Source organism: Stigmatopora nigra, chromosome 21 (genome assembly GCF_051989575.1).
Source record: "Stigmatopora nigra isolate UIUO_SnigA chromosome 21, RoL_Snig_1.1, whole genome shotgun sequence".
Taxonomy (NCBI): domain Eukaryota; kingdom Metazoa; phylum Chordata; class Actinopteri; order Syngnathiformes; family Syngnathidae; genus Stigmatopora; species Stigmatopora nigra.
The window spans coordinates 4799562-4814740 of record NC_135528.1 but is presented as its reverse complement, the minus strand read 5'-3'; the positions used below and the strand labels follow the sequence as shown (position 1 = coordinate 4814740).

The following is a 15179-nucleotide window of genomic DNA, read 5'->3' as shown; positions in this document are numbered from 1 at the left end:
ATATGTTTCAGTGATTAAAATAGATAAATTGGACTTGCTGGGAGAAAATGATAGTATTTAAGGTATATGTTAAAGTTGCATTAAACCAAAAAGTACAAATATGCTGCTTGTTTTATAGTATACGTCACTTCGTCCCATATATGATATTGTTTCGCCACAATTTGATACATTCATAATGTAATAATTGTATTTTTGCCCTATTCTCCAAAAACTGATTGACACCTTTGACCTCATTTTTCATTTAATTTTTTTTAATCACCTAAATTTCTCACTACTTTCCAAAAGAATTCTGCTTCAGACGATTCCTAACCGTGTTAAAATAGTTTAAAAATTCAATTTCCTAGTAGTAGTTTTGAAATATTAACCAACCAAGACGACACTATCAAAAAAATGTGAGCAATTTTCTTCCTCTTTTGGCAAACCTTGGTGCTTCTTTTGCAGTCACACTGAGTTTAAAATAAACCATTAGTCGTTACTTCCATTCTGTCACCTCCACGCCCGGAGCGGTCGCATGGCATCCAAGTTTCAGGTGCTTTCAGCCCTCTAATCCCCGTAGCAGTGAGGTGCTGCTGTCACATAAGTGACAGACAGGCTGGGCAGAAAGACAGACAGTCAACAAGGCCCCAGCTGGGATGGCGGGTGTCGACTTTATGATGAATTGCCTTCACCCCAACCGAACCGATTGTTCCGTTTGTGAACGAATTTTACAGCCAAACTTTCTTATGGCGTCTTTTCGTTTTTTATTAAAAACCGATTGAATTCTGTATTTCCAGAAAATATCAGATTGGTCATTGCAGAACTCATAAAACTAGGGTGGTGTTTTTTTGTTCTTTTTTGGAGTTTTTGGTGGACTCTTATGGACGTTAATGGGTCATTAAATAAGTGCAGATATGGGGGTAAAAGATATAGACAAATAAGAAAAACAAGGAATTGGGTTTGTGCTTTTTTGGCAGAAAACTGAGATTAGGGAGAGCTCATGAAAACCATTGAAAATGTTAAAAAGAGATGAAGAACCAGCCTTTGGCGTACTGTTACGTCATATTTTAAAAAAAATTGGGACCACCAGACTTCTTATATTTTGAACACATATAATCTATATAGAAGCAAATGTCTAATTTCACTTAAAACTAGGGAGAGTCATGTTAGAAGTGATTATATCTGGATAAAGTACATAAAGTATCAAATGATTTTGTTTTTCTGTATTGATTTTGATTTGATTTTGTATTTAAAATAGGACTACATTTTTTTAAATTAACAATTCATCATGAATTCAAATGAAGCTATGCAGTATTTTCCTCGTTTAACTGAAAAAACGCAGTATAATTGTGTTGTTTTGTGACCTTGTGTGAGTGTGAAAAATCATTTGAAAGAACTCAGAAGATGGTCTTTTTATCTCTCTGCTTACAGCTCAGATGACTACTATGAATATGGAGATGGTGGCGAATCTTATGAGTCATACGGTGAGTTTTTTTTACTTTTTCTTTTTCCGCATTATCGGTATTCTGTCCGTCCTTGTGTCTCTCATCTGTGTCCTACTTGTGTCCAAGCCTGACACCTCATTTACTTGTCCTTTCTATTGTATGTGTCCCTTTGCTTTACAAAAAAAAAAACAATACAAATGGCATTGTTGTCATCCATTTTCTACAGTAAAGTACAGGTAAAAAACCTAATCTGTTACCAGCAAAACATTTCTCTTAAAGGAGCAATAACGATATCTTAAAATCAATTTATTTTGCAATTTCATCCACTTTATTGTGACTCTAATTTTATTCCCGTTTTGACGTGATTTCTGGCATTATGGTGAAAAATTGTACCGTAAAACGTGTTAGTTCTAGAGCAATTTTAACATGCAACTTCCCAACTTTTCTGACTTGGTAAGCAAAGAATCCTGCACCTTTATCTCATTAGTATTTTGCATGCCACCACATAAAATAAACCTGCCAAATGGTTTTACAGTATGACTTATACGTAGGTCACCGAAAGGGCGTTAGCTCAAAGTAAGCAGATAACGGTGTCCAGGCGGGGGCTTCTCCTTGGTTTCAAAACACAAGGTTAAAAGGGTGTATTTCTTCAAAGTGACACTCAGCGAAAGGGTGACAGGTTTAATTAAGGGGTATCGCTTGTGTGCTGCCAGCAGCTTGTACACAGAGGATAAGGGGGGATTGTGGGGGGATTGTGGGGATTGGGGGGAATTGGGGGGCAAGCCTTTGTGTGCCTGAGCTCCAGGGAAGTCCCACAACTGGCTGGAGATCAGACAAAAGGTGCCATCGATAGCCACACTTCCACACTTTCAGAACCTGTGGCTCATTTGGGTTAACGCTAATGGCGACCTTTTTGCCCCGAGCTTTTATACGGTCTCTTTTCAAGTGACGTTTGATCAACCCGTTTAATTATTCCAGATAGGAACATACCGTATGCATGCGTGTACATCTATGTGTATCTATATATGTGCTTATATATATGTTTGTGTATGTATATGTATATATGTGCTTATATATGTATGTGTATGTATATGTATATATGTGCTTATATATATGTATGTATATGTATATATGTACTTATATATGTATGTATATATATGTATATATGTGCTTATATATACGTATGTGTATGTATATGTATATGTATATAATATACACATACATATATATATAAGCACATATATAATATATATGTGCTTATATATGTATATGTATGTGTATGTATATGTATATATGCGCTTACATATATGTATATGTATGTGTATGTGTATGTATATGTATATAATATATACATATGCATACACATGCATATATATGCTTATATATGTATGTGCATGTATATGTATATGTGCTTATTTATGTAGGTGTATGTATATATGTGCCTATATATGTGTATGTATAGATTTGCTTCTATATTTCCTATTTATCTATCCTCACCCTCTTGCTACTGTGACAACAAATTTCCCGAATATGGGATGAATAAAGTTATCCAATCCAATATGAGTAGAGATGCTGAAGTTTGAAAGGTTTTCATTGAGGAACAACTTTACAATTGTTTTATTTTTTTTACAACCAGGTCAAGAAAAGTGGGCAACCAGTCACGGCAAAGCACAGTCGGCGAGGACGACCAAAGGATCCTACAGAGAGCAGCCGTACTCCAGATACTGAACTGTTTCAAGGCCTGCGTCCCAGTCCCCCGTCGCAGTTCCGACCCAAGTAATGGATTTTTTTTATGGATGTCCCCATGTTTCCGAACGCGACCTAACTAGAAAATTAATACAAATAAATTCTAAAACATCTATGAAAAGACTTTGAATGGAAGAAATCAAGGGAAAACCTGCATCCCACAACAATATTGGAACATCTCCGAAAACTTAAATATTAAGAGAATACCGCTGCAATATCTTGATGAGAATTTAACCATGGAAAAACATGGCTGGCTATAAGTACTGAACCTAAATGTCAGTAAAGCACGATCAATGAATCAATCAAAACTCACTTCAACATAGTTCTTGACACCAAATATGCAAATTTTCTCATTTATCACTATTTTAAACCATAAATAAGGCTTTGCAGTGGTAATCAGCCAAGGAAAAAAAATATAAAACCATATTTTTTTTCTAAACCTCAAACGGTGTCTTTATTCTCTTAATATTTTCTTTTTTTGGTGCCGTTTTTTTTGACGAAAATGCAATTTCTACTGGAAAATGCAACTCAGCATTTTCCCTTTTTCCTGAAATCAACAGACATGAATCAATCTGATATTGCAGTTTTCTCCCTCAGCTACTATAAAAAAAAAGGGATCCTGAAAGCATTGTATCAAGCTAATTTTCTCTTTTTGTAGTAGTGGCGGCCAAACCGCCATATAATGTATCTCCTTTCGATATACTTTAATAAAAATCTTGGTACATTGCTAAAGATGTAATGGTTAGTCCTAGGACGTACAGTATTGTAGACATCTTTTTTTTGTCAAGGAGTAAGTGCAAATGTGCCCCTTGTAACATATGCATCCCCCTCCCCACCCTAAAAAAAAGAAAAAATAACAAAAAAACATATACATATTGTATTGCTGTCTTTTTTCCTTTTTGTAAAATATTAGTGCGTCCGTGTTAAAGGGCTTATGAAAGCATGGCATGCTTTTTGGATGTTGTCAGCTGTTTTTGTGTCCATAAAACTCTTCTTTAATACGTTTAATAAATTAGATTTTAAATATCAAACACAAATCTGCAAAAATTTAAAAAATCTGCTTTTTTCGTCAATGATATTTCTTTTTATTTTTAATTTTTAATTGCCCCTTTAAACGGGTCATTTTTACATGATTATAGCCCAGAAATTAAACCATAATTATGAACTTGAGTAACATATATGCTTGTGAATATGTCCCCTACCCCTCCTTGTTTTATTTCTTCTAAAATTCCAGCTTATATAAGCCCTTTAATATATCCCTCTTGTCAAAGCTTAATAAACATTTTGAAAAAAATAAATCCCTGTTGTTATTGACTCGTTAAAAGCCAGCCTTAATTTAGACTAAAAGACAGACATAGAGGAGACAAAACAACCAGAAAAACAGATTTTTTTTCATGTTTTTGACACAACCTTTTTTCTAGTATACGAATTTCGACTGGACGCCGTTGCATCTCCTCTCTGTTTGTCCATTTAATGTGGAGCAGCGACCGTAAACACGCATTAACTCTGTGAGTGTTTACCCCGACAGACACGGCTCGTAGGCCTGCATGAAGGCCGCCTCCTCCGCAGCCACTCTTCCCCGGCTGGGTGGGGGATTGATTGCTCTCTCTGCTTTTTATTTTTTTTTTTGCTTTCTTATTTTTATTGCTCTCTCTGTGGCCCAGTCATTTTAAGAGCCTGCCTTTGCCCTCCCCCCTCCGTTAAAATGACCCCCAGCTGACCTCCGCAGAGAGAGGATGGCAGTAGCTGTTTAAAAAGACCATCGTCCCACCAGGTAATACCACCAGACCCAGATTTAATCTCTCGTCTAATGTAGTTAGACACATAAACGGATTCTAAACTTAAATGTAAGGTGCATATCCTGTCTGTGTCTAGGTCATAAAGCTGAGCATAATTAGATATCTTTAATAGGAAATGTAAACGAGATGATAAATCGTTGGAATTTTTCGATGAAGTGATTAAAGAAACGCATAATGAAGATTTAAACTAAAACAGTGGTTTGTTGTCGTCGGTATTTATCGGAAGGCTAAAAATGTTTTTTATTTTTCACGTTAGGTTGAAACTGCGGGTGATGGAGAATCTCATTGGTACAAAAGGTATGTAAATAACAAAAAATATGGGTGTTTGTTATCTTTTCTTTGCATAATTATGGTTTTAAAATCATTCAGTTAACTTTTTTAGGTCAATTATGACATGAAATTCAACCATTTCTCTAAAAATCGGTGGTGATAAGCTGTAAATAAATTATTATTATTCTAAATTGTTATTATTTGTTGTTATTTTTCCTTCTCTAAAGGAGTACAAACTGTTAAAAATGCAGTATAATTTCATTTTGGCATAAAATAAGTTGGATTCTTACATGCTTTTCATTATTGGCTTTGGTTTCCTCTCATTTTGCAAAAAAAGCTTCATTGCACAAGTTGGATGATATTTAAAATGGCATTATGCCATGGGTAGGTAACGTATGGCTCGGGAGCCACATGTGGCTCTTTGGATGGGTGTATCTGGCTCTTTGCTAACCTGTGAGCTAAAATATGGAAATCGCTGGTGACAGAACTGAGATATTACATCTAGAACTGCTTTAATCTTCATTACTTTTTGCAGTAGACTCTTCTGGAATGCATCCTCTCATTGATTGGCCACAGTATAAGAATTTTTTAAAAAATATTCATCTTTTCCACTTTAAATGTGGTGAAATTCCCCCAAAAAATTGATAAGGCACTTGTTTACATGTATGATTTTTGACTTTTCAATTCATAGTATGGCTCACAAGAAATAACATTGGAAAATATGAATTGTTTATGGCTCTCTTCGTTAAAAAGCTCCCAACCCTTGCAGTAGGCTATGAACAATGAATAAAAACACTTACTTTGACTTAAAAAGACTCTCATTTTGACGTTTCCCCTCCACGCAGATGCCATGAACTCCACCAAGAAAGAAACCTCAACCAAAGATTCTCAAAGGGATGGCAAAGACACATCTGCCCGTTGGCAAATGTGTAGGACTAACACATTCACAGGTGAATCCTGCCAGGGGAATTTGAGCTGCAATAAAAGAAGGAAGAAAAGAAATCAACAAAAAAAAACGTGTCACATGTTATCACTCCAAAAAGAGTAAAAGCCGTCAGCCAAATGGAGTTCCCCATTCCACTGGGATATTCTGTCCAAAAATATTTCCTTCACATTCCCATAGCCGCTTTACGTTTACTATTTTACACGAACACAAGAGTGCTTTGAACTGACTGTGAACTTACCATTTATTGGCTAAGAAAACAATAAACACCATTTTTTTTATACTAAGGTGAGTGACACTTTATGAATTTATAATTTGTTGGTTAATTCATGTTCATTCATTTCCTAAAGTGCCTCATTTTTTTTGTTACAATGTTTAGCAGTAGAGTCTCATTAAAGATTGTTTTTTTTTAATCTCTTGTGCAATTGTGAATGCATTATGATGATGTTGAGTAAACTCCGCCTCATTTATGCTCTATTTCGCTTGTAACTCTTAATGAGAATCGACTTCCATGACTGTTACGAATCCAAAATAGCTTTCAGTGGGAACCGGGTGGAAAAGCGGAACATGGCGCTTGGCGCACGGGTCTGCAAAAAGCATGGGTGTCAAACAATGGTTTTCCATTAAGGCCGCCGGAGACCTCGGATTGGGCCTCATAGGCGAACAATCGACCTGACGCTTAGATCCTCGAGTTCCTACCTTAGGGGGGGAAGGTTTGGATCTCTGAAGTGACTTCAAATGACAATGTTATCTGGAGCATGCTGGGAGTAAACGAGGGTTGTTTGATTAAGGATGCGCACGATGCGAAGTGGGTAAGGGGCGGGTATTACGTGATGGTCCCGGAGGCGACCACGGCCCAGTTTAGGGTTACGGTGAAGAAAATTACATGGTTGGAAGTTAGAGTAAAACTATATGTATGGGACTAGAATGGGTGGTTTTTATTTGGGAATGTTTATTTGAATAATGGGTTATTTTACAAGTGATGGCTCAGAGCAGGGGTAGGGATCCTATGGCTCGGGAGCCACATGTGGCTCTTTTGATGGGTGCATATGGCTCTAAGCTAAGGAAGGGAGCCGTGAGTCCTGAATGGACCAATTGGAACGTCACGTCGGAACTGTGGCATTATTTTTTTTCATGAATGCATCCATTCTCTCTGTTGTTGATACTCATTAAACTCGTTGATATTCATTGATTAGTGACAGGTTAATCATGTTGTCAAAATAATTCAGAGACTTTTTATTCTTTAAAAGTGGGAGAATGACAAAAATGTAACTTTCTGAATTCAAATCGTATGGCCCAAACTCTCCAGTGCATAAAACAAAGTATATAAATCTAAATAATTCATAATTTCTACCTACCAATGGCAAAACGTCAGACTTGACTGAACCTCACTATTCACACATTGTTTCTCAGGTCTTGTAAAGTGAGAATTGCATTACAAAATTGTTTTTTTTTTCTTTTTTGGAAGTTTTACGCATACACTTTCCTTTAATACATTTAAGGGCATCGAGTGGTCTGGTCTCCCCATGCCCTTTTTTGTTCTGTAATTAACTGTCGGGCTCTTTAATGTAGTGATGAGGAATCAATGTTCAAGTGCCTTGAAAGTGAGTGTTCATGCGACCCGGGTCGCTAAGTGGGAAGTGGGATTGCCAGGGATCGATCAAGATGGCGCTTTGACTCAAGGAAGGGGTGATGGGGACATGGAACTGATGACTGGCGTAATGCCATTTTTAAATATTCCAGATACATTGGTGCTTTCAACTAGCATGTATTTAAATACACTTGAGCCATATGTACATTTAATTTGCTGTATCATTGATTTTATTATTCAAAAAAGGCTGTCATTTAAGTATAAATATTTTTGTGGTAAGCCACTGTTACACAACAGTTAAATTTAGTAGATTTTTGTTGTGTGAAGAAAATGTTCTTTTATATTTGCACTGCTTAAAAAAACGATACAGTATTCCCATTTCTATTTCTATAGCCTTGGAAATCTGCTCTTTTTCTACTTCAATACGCAGCCCTACTCAATTATTTAAAGCTGAAACAGACTATTATTGGCAAACGTGATATTCTGAGTTTCCACTAAATATTGAATACATTCAAGTGGACCCTGACTCTCGCAGGCTTTTTTTTCAAGCCCCAATATTTCTTTGTTACATTCCTGTAGAATCTGTTCACATTTTCCCTCGGGAAGGCAAAGGCCAAACATGGTGGCGTGGTGGAATGAGCTGTTAAGTTCTACTCTGATAATAATGCCAACACTCAGTGAATAAAGTCTTAAGCGGACGGTGTTGAGACGCCGCCTTAAAAAGTGTTTACCTTAACACCTTTTTCCGCCGCCCTCTGGCAGATCGCTGACCTTCCAAATGACATTTGCCTCCCATTAAGCCGATCGTGTTTGGCATTCGGCTCGTTTCTCGTGCAGCCCTCACCGCATTTTATAGCGTCGGCGCGCACGGCACGTTAAATAAATAACAGGAGGACAAGGATCAATGCGCTTGTCTTGTCGTGGGAAACGCAGGATTACTCTTCTCGGGGCTTTAATTGCTGTTTATGAAGTTTGGCTCATAGCCGGGGGGGGGCTTTGGGTCTTCAATCAGCAGGTGGTTCAATTCCCCCGATCGTTAGGTTGACGAGCCGTTGAGCAACGCTAAATGGCTCTTGGGGTAATGTGCAACTAATGTAGCTCTAATTGAAGAGAAAGAGTGTTGGGTTTACACAAATGCAATTATGGAGATGCAATAAGACTTGTTTTTAAAAAGTACATAGGTTTATATAATAAGGGATGGTATAATCATTGTATCAATATATTAAAATTTAATAGTTTAAGATTAAAATTAATTCTTATGAGCACTGCCAGAACCCCAATCAGAGCATTGGACATATATTGCCATCAATGGCCATAAAAATATCACTCAATAGGGTTTTTACAATTAACTAGGTTACAAACAACAAAATAATTGAAGTATTTTGCAAAAAATACATATATATTATGTTTTTACACAATATTTTTATATTTGTATTAGTGATTTCTTGTATAAATTCAAATATTCCAGGGATATATATCCCAAAATATAGTATATTTGATAGTATATAGTTCCATTTACACTTGGGAAACAAACTTTCCAAAAAAAGAGCATAAAAATCAAGAAAATCTTAATCAAGATTGGACTATTCTTTAAATATGTCTATTATACGAAAACCAATTAATTCGTAGGAAACATAATTTTGCCTTTCAATATATATATGTAGCAATTTGATGCAGTATATCCTTTTACAAATTGGGATAAAAATACTTTTGGATGTGTTATTTTCTCCTCCCTAATATGTTTCCCAGATATCTACAAAATCAGGACACTCACTCGCATCCAAAAATAAGTCTTTCCTATTTTTCCCAATAAAAAAACCTATTTGCCAATTGTATTGGAATGAATTCATTTCACCAACATCCAAGTCGGCCTGGGTCGACCATCTTGCCAACTTTTCCACATGAGAGAATAAAGAGGAGTTAGAAAGGCGGATGAAGCAACGTTCTGCTTTCTTAAAAGTGTCCGCCTCTGCACTCTTGTCACCGGAGCTGATTTTTTTTTTGTCTGGGCTGGCGAAGATCCCTGGGGGCCTCGGGCTGAGCACGTAGCGGCTTTAGCCTTACATCAGTGTCGGATGAAGAGATAAAACCCACAATGTCCTCGGGATAAGAGCCGTACATGGTGACCTCGGAGGCGATCTGGCCTACCAGATTCTTGCCCAAGGATTTCATGCCCTTTTTTTTTTTTGGTGTCTCATTTCTAAGTCTGTTTCGTCTACTGACTGCAGCCTAGTGGTGTAAGAGGCCAAAAGGCTAGATGCGTGTGTGCGTTCTTCAAATGAAATTGATAACTTCGACCAGGTAGGATAGCGAGCGGTACTTCATATTTGATAGTTTTCAGGGCGGAAGGTTGGGGTTTGATTGATGAATCTTGTCTGCAGAGTTTTAACTTCACACTGAAATGGAAAAAAGAAATAATACTTCATTGTTAAGAGTTGGAATCGGGTTTATTTGCAGCTTTTTTTGTTTTTTTTCTTTTATAATACACATTAGTTCCAAAAATGATGTTTTTTTTGACAGTGCCAATAAAAATGAAAGAATACCATTAATAATTTGAACTTCTTTCTTGTAAGGGATCTCATTCAATAGATGAATATCAGTCAAATTGCAAATTGATGCACTTCTTGTAGATGTTTTTTAATGAGTTTTCCCTCTCACGTGCATTTGATGAGTGGATCAATACAGCTTTCATGTACATCCATTAAACATTAAGGCTATTGCCAGCACTGTTGCCATGGCAACTGGAAGCAGGACACTGAGCTAGCCTCCGTCTCTAGTTCACAAGTATCAAGTCTGTGCCAGTATATATATAAATATACATAAATATAACAAAAAAAAACAACTTTTCCAAGATGGAACTGCCATAGGCTCTCCATCCTGAGGGATCATTTTGATGTAATGGTGGGTCATCTTTGGGGCAGAAATTATATTTTAGTGTTATTATAGAGAAGACTTGAAGGGAGCTGTTGGAGTGGGGATGATAATGTGTGGGAGCAGTCGTAATTAGGCTCGCTGGAAGTTTCTTTGCGTTGGAGAGGCTCAAAAATGCCCCCATGTTAATTTGTCATGCAGTCGTGTGAGGGGAGCCGATAGCGCACCCTCACTTGACTTCCGTACTAATGAGAAACTTAATAAATGGCTTTTGGGGAGGGGGGTTCATTTCTTGGAGCTTTATCAAATTGGAGAACTCGAGTATAGGTTCAAAGTGGTGGTTTGGGGACCAGATCCAGTCCGCCGCCTCACTTGTTTCGGCCAATAAATCTTGGACTGTTACTTTCATTTTTCCACGCCAATTAAAACTAAACTTGTTTCCTATATACATAATTACGAGCTCAAATAAAAAATATATAATTAAACTCCATGAACGAATGCTTACCAGTCCTTTCATATGTAATCATTCAACAATAAACCACACTTTTTTTAATTCACAGCTGCACAAGGTCACTACGGGTAATGGGGTCATCACCCCTAGCATTTTATCTGCCTCCAGATGCACACTGATCCCCCCAATCCGACTCCTATCCCTCGCTTCGTTCCGCAAACAAATAGTAGGGGGGTTCTACTCTGATCCTCACATCTCTTCGGCATCACCACCTGTTCTTCCAGATGTTCCCGTCGACTCATCCACGCAGGATCTGCGTCTCCCCGCTTAATGGCTTCTTTCCAGCCGCCTCAGTTCCCCGCACCTGCGTAAAAAAAGACCCTGGAGCATGTTTTGAGGGGTCTTTCTACGACAGCACTCCCACGCCGAGCCTCATTTTTATAGAACATCTCGTTGACGCGTGTTACTTATTTATTGTGCTGTGCAGTGACTGGAAGTCAACAGATACTTGTTCAAATAGCGTTTTTATGCAAATCAATTCACTAGTATGAATACCTGGAACAAAGGTTTTGTGTAAAAAGTTTAAAAACTGTCTGGTTTTAATGCATTTGTATCATTATTTTTACTTGTAGACTGGACAGTGATATTTGCCAATCAGAATTCAGTCAAAATTCAATGTTAATTGAACCCAAGTCCTTGTTTTGATGTTATAAAATGGATTTTATTCTCCAATTTTAATAACTACACACTGGTGTAGGCTTTGCTCATTTATTTTTGAATGCTCTTTCACAAATTTTAATTATTTAATGAGTGTTTAAACACTTGTGCTTGTGTAAAAGAAACTTAAAACTGGCAATCAATAGCAGCGAAGGAGTTAATAAATGATTTCCCCATAATGTGTGGCAGCCAAAGTTTAACGATTGTATATAAAAGCTCCAACTTTCAGTCCTGAGGGTACAAGAAGCCATTCATTGCCACTCGCTGCTTTCATTCCCTTTTCTTTGGTACTGGCTGAAAATGCACTCACTTCAATGCCAAAGAGGCAATTAGCTTCTCACCAAATGTAATTAAACGGACAAAAAAAAAAAAACATTGCACAATAACAAAGAAACAGAAAACATCGTTCAAGACTGACATCCCATGGTGACGTTTTTTTATTTATTTTTCCAACGTAAATGCCTTCAACAAATCTGCTTTCATTTGATAGTTGAGAATTTGTCATCTTGCTGAGTACTTTTTTGCAGATTCTACCAAATATTTGTTAAAAAAAACAATCCATTAAACCTCAAACTACATTAAACCTTTTTACTTTTAATCAAATTCCTGCTTAAGCCTTTTATTTTAATCAAAAACACTTGCACATTTGGAGTATGTTGCGTACATCCAGTAAACAGCACATTTGGCCAAGTACAACTTGTCTGACTTATGTTAATGAGCGCGTTGAACGGCGGCCAACAACTCGCCATTGCGGGGGAGGAAGTACGAAGCGGAGGTGTCACTTATTCGCTTGCCTGCAGCTTGACAGCTCGTGTCCCGACTTTTTGTTTATTGATCACATCGAGTTAGCACAAAAAATATTTTTAAAATGTTTCATGAACTCAATGAGCTCTGCAATAGCTGTAACTTTAAGATAATTGCTAATTTTGAGGTGTTTACTTCGTCCATGTGCAAATATTTTCTTATTTTTCCCTTTTTACCATGACATTTTTAGACAGAATCGTGCTAAAAACCTACACGGCCATTATTAATGACCGCTGTCCAATCATGTGGCTCTTTTTATCCTGTGAATTTAAATTACCGTATTTTCACGACTATAAGGCGCACCCTCAATGAATGACATTTTATTTTTTTCCATCTATAAAGCACACTGGATTATATGGTGCCTTGTCTATTTTGGAGAAAATTTAAGACTATAAGTGCGCCTTATAGTCGTGAAAATACGGTAGTTTACACAAAAGTACACTTTAGATCCATTAGAACTGGGAGGTCTGGCAGCAAATGAACAATTTTATTTGGTAGAGGCTATTTCCTGTAAACAGCAGCCATTCACTATAAAAAAAACACTTAATTGGGCAGTAAAATCTATATTTTTTTGCTAGTTCCAACCACATTTATTGTCGAAAAACAGATACAAATCTGTGCAACAAAGTGAAATAATATAAAACCAACTCGATGCAAATAAAACCCGCTCTTTAAAATCCATCTGCACATTCGTGGATTTAAATAAAGACATAAATGGCATAATTATTTAGGTGGCAAACATAAAAAAGGTGTATCTCTCTCTCTTCATAAAGTGAAATCCTAATAGTTTTTAGCCAGTGAACAAAACGTCCAAAGATTCTATGGCGAGACAGGAGAGTAAACGTGACCCTTGTGTTTCTTTTCCAGCGAGCTAGCCCAAAGCGTTGCCACGGCAGCGTGAAATGAAGGCAAGGTTGACAGGGGTGCAGCCACTTATTGGCACTGCCTCAAAGGTAGCACCTCCCGCAGCCGCTGTAGCGCCACATCAGCGTCAGGCAAGCGCTCCCCCCCGAAGGAGGGCAGCCGTGCTGGACCGGCTTGGGCTTAATTGGAGCCAGAGGACAGCGCCGCGCCCCCTCCCATGTCCACCACCGACCGCCGCAGCTGTGCCGCTGCTGGCGTGTGATGGAAAAAAAACTAGACCCAGTGACTGCGGCCCCGCCGGTCGGAGGTCGCCGTGTGCTTTGCTCGGCGGGCTTTTCGGGCCTGAGTCTGAAGGGAGCCCTTAGCCGAGTACGCTGTCTCTTTCTCTGAGCTTAAAAGACAATGTTGAAGTGAGCTGAAGTGTGCACGACAGCCACTGTCGCCCCGGCAGATGTTTACGTTGGAATCGGGCTATGATTTTTTGGTTCCGAAAATGAATACTGATTATTTTGAACTTCTAAAATCTATGATTTCGTCTACTGGAATTGACAAAGTCATTTTTATTTAATATACTCTTCTAATCCATATTGAACCATACTTCTAGATCAAGGGTGGGGAAACCTATGGATTGGGAGCCTTATGTGGCTCTTTTGATGGGTGTATATGGGACTCCGCCTTTTAAAATCATATTTTTTCTTCATTAGACTCTTCTGCATGCATACTGTCATTGATACTCATTGATTAACAACAGTGAAATATTGTTCTCAAAAGAATTCACTTTTTATGTACTTTAAAAGTGGTGAAATGAATTATAAATGCTCACATTTTCATGTATTTTTACTTTTAAATTCTTAGTATGACTCTCAAGGAATAATGTTTGAAAATATGAATTGTTTATGGGTCTTTTCGTCGAAAAGGTTCCCTACCCCTGTTCTAGATATTGATCAAGTACAATCGTTTTCCAACTATAAGTCGCACCAGCCAAAGAATACACAATGAAAAGGAAAAATAAATACACGTCACATTGAAGTATAAAAGATACTTTTGCTAGGGGATATAAGGAGAAAAAACATATGTGAAAGTAACATAGAGAACAACCGGTTTAATAAGCCAAAGTGCTATATATATAGCATTTATAAACAACATGGTGTTAATGTTAAGAGGAAAAAAAAACCACAAGTCACACTTGTTTGGTATTAGTTACAGACAAACTAAAGTGACTTATAATCAGGCATATACAGTATTTTTTTCTACCTTTTCATCACAAGTGCCCAAATCATGATTCTCTTGAGGTTGATGAAGTGTTTTTAAAACCATTCCTGCACAACTTATCGCTCCCAGCTTTTAGAAAAGAAAACGATCTTGTTAGTCAGACAGCATCTGGCGACCATTCATCTTTGTAGGTTTACTGCATTCGTCCGAGTTGACGATCAATAGCAAATAAACATGAAAAAAGGCATTTAAACCTGCATACGGGTTATTGGCCTATGCTAGAAAATATGATTGAAACATTTGAGAGACACAATTGAGTAGCTGTTGTGATAAACAAGCTATTGTTCAGATACTTTTTTTTAAATGACAGTGAGGAAGCAATTACCCAGAGTTATTGAGACTCCATTTCCAAAGCAAAAGGTAGGAATGAACTTGCCGTCACCCCAACCACAGCTGCTTCCTCCATCTCTTTGTTTCACCAGTAAGGAAT

At 37.5% G+C, this 15179-nt stretch overlaps 1 protein-coding gene and 1 long non-coding RNA gene across 2 annotated transcripts in view; one reads left to right on the top strand and one right to left on the bottom strand.

Moving 5' to 3' along the window:
• khdrbs3 (KH domain containing, RNA binding, signal transduction associated 3) overlaps positions 1–4465 on the top strand; it is a 56210-nt gene extending 51745 nt beyond the window's left edge. Inside the window, exons 8-9 of the mRNA XM_077743787.1 lie at positions 1408–1460; positions 3058–4465. Coding sequence (XP_077599913.1) covers positions 1408–1460; positions 3058–3149 — 145 coding nt within the window. The 3' untranslated portion in view covers positions 3150–4465. The remainder of the gene's footprint in view (positions 1–1407; positions 1461–3057) is intronic.
• A 5111-nt stretch (positions 4466–9576) lies between these two features.
• The window catches only part of LOC144215087 (uncharacterized), a 30459-nt gene continuing 24856 nt past the window's right edge, over positions 9577–15179 (bottom strand). The window contains exons 2-3 of the long non-coding RNA XR_013330345.1: positions 11346–11456; positions 9577–10166 (exon numbers count right to left, since the gene is read on the bottom strand). This is a non-coding gene — a long non-coding RNA (uncharacterized LOC144215087). The remainder of the gene's footprint in view (positions 10167–11345; positions 11457–15179) is intronic.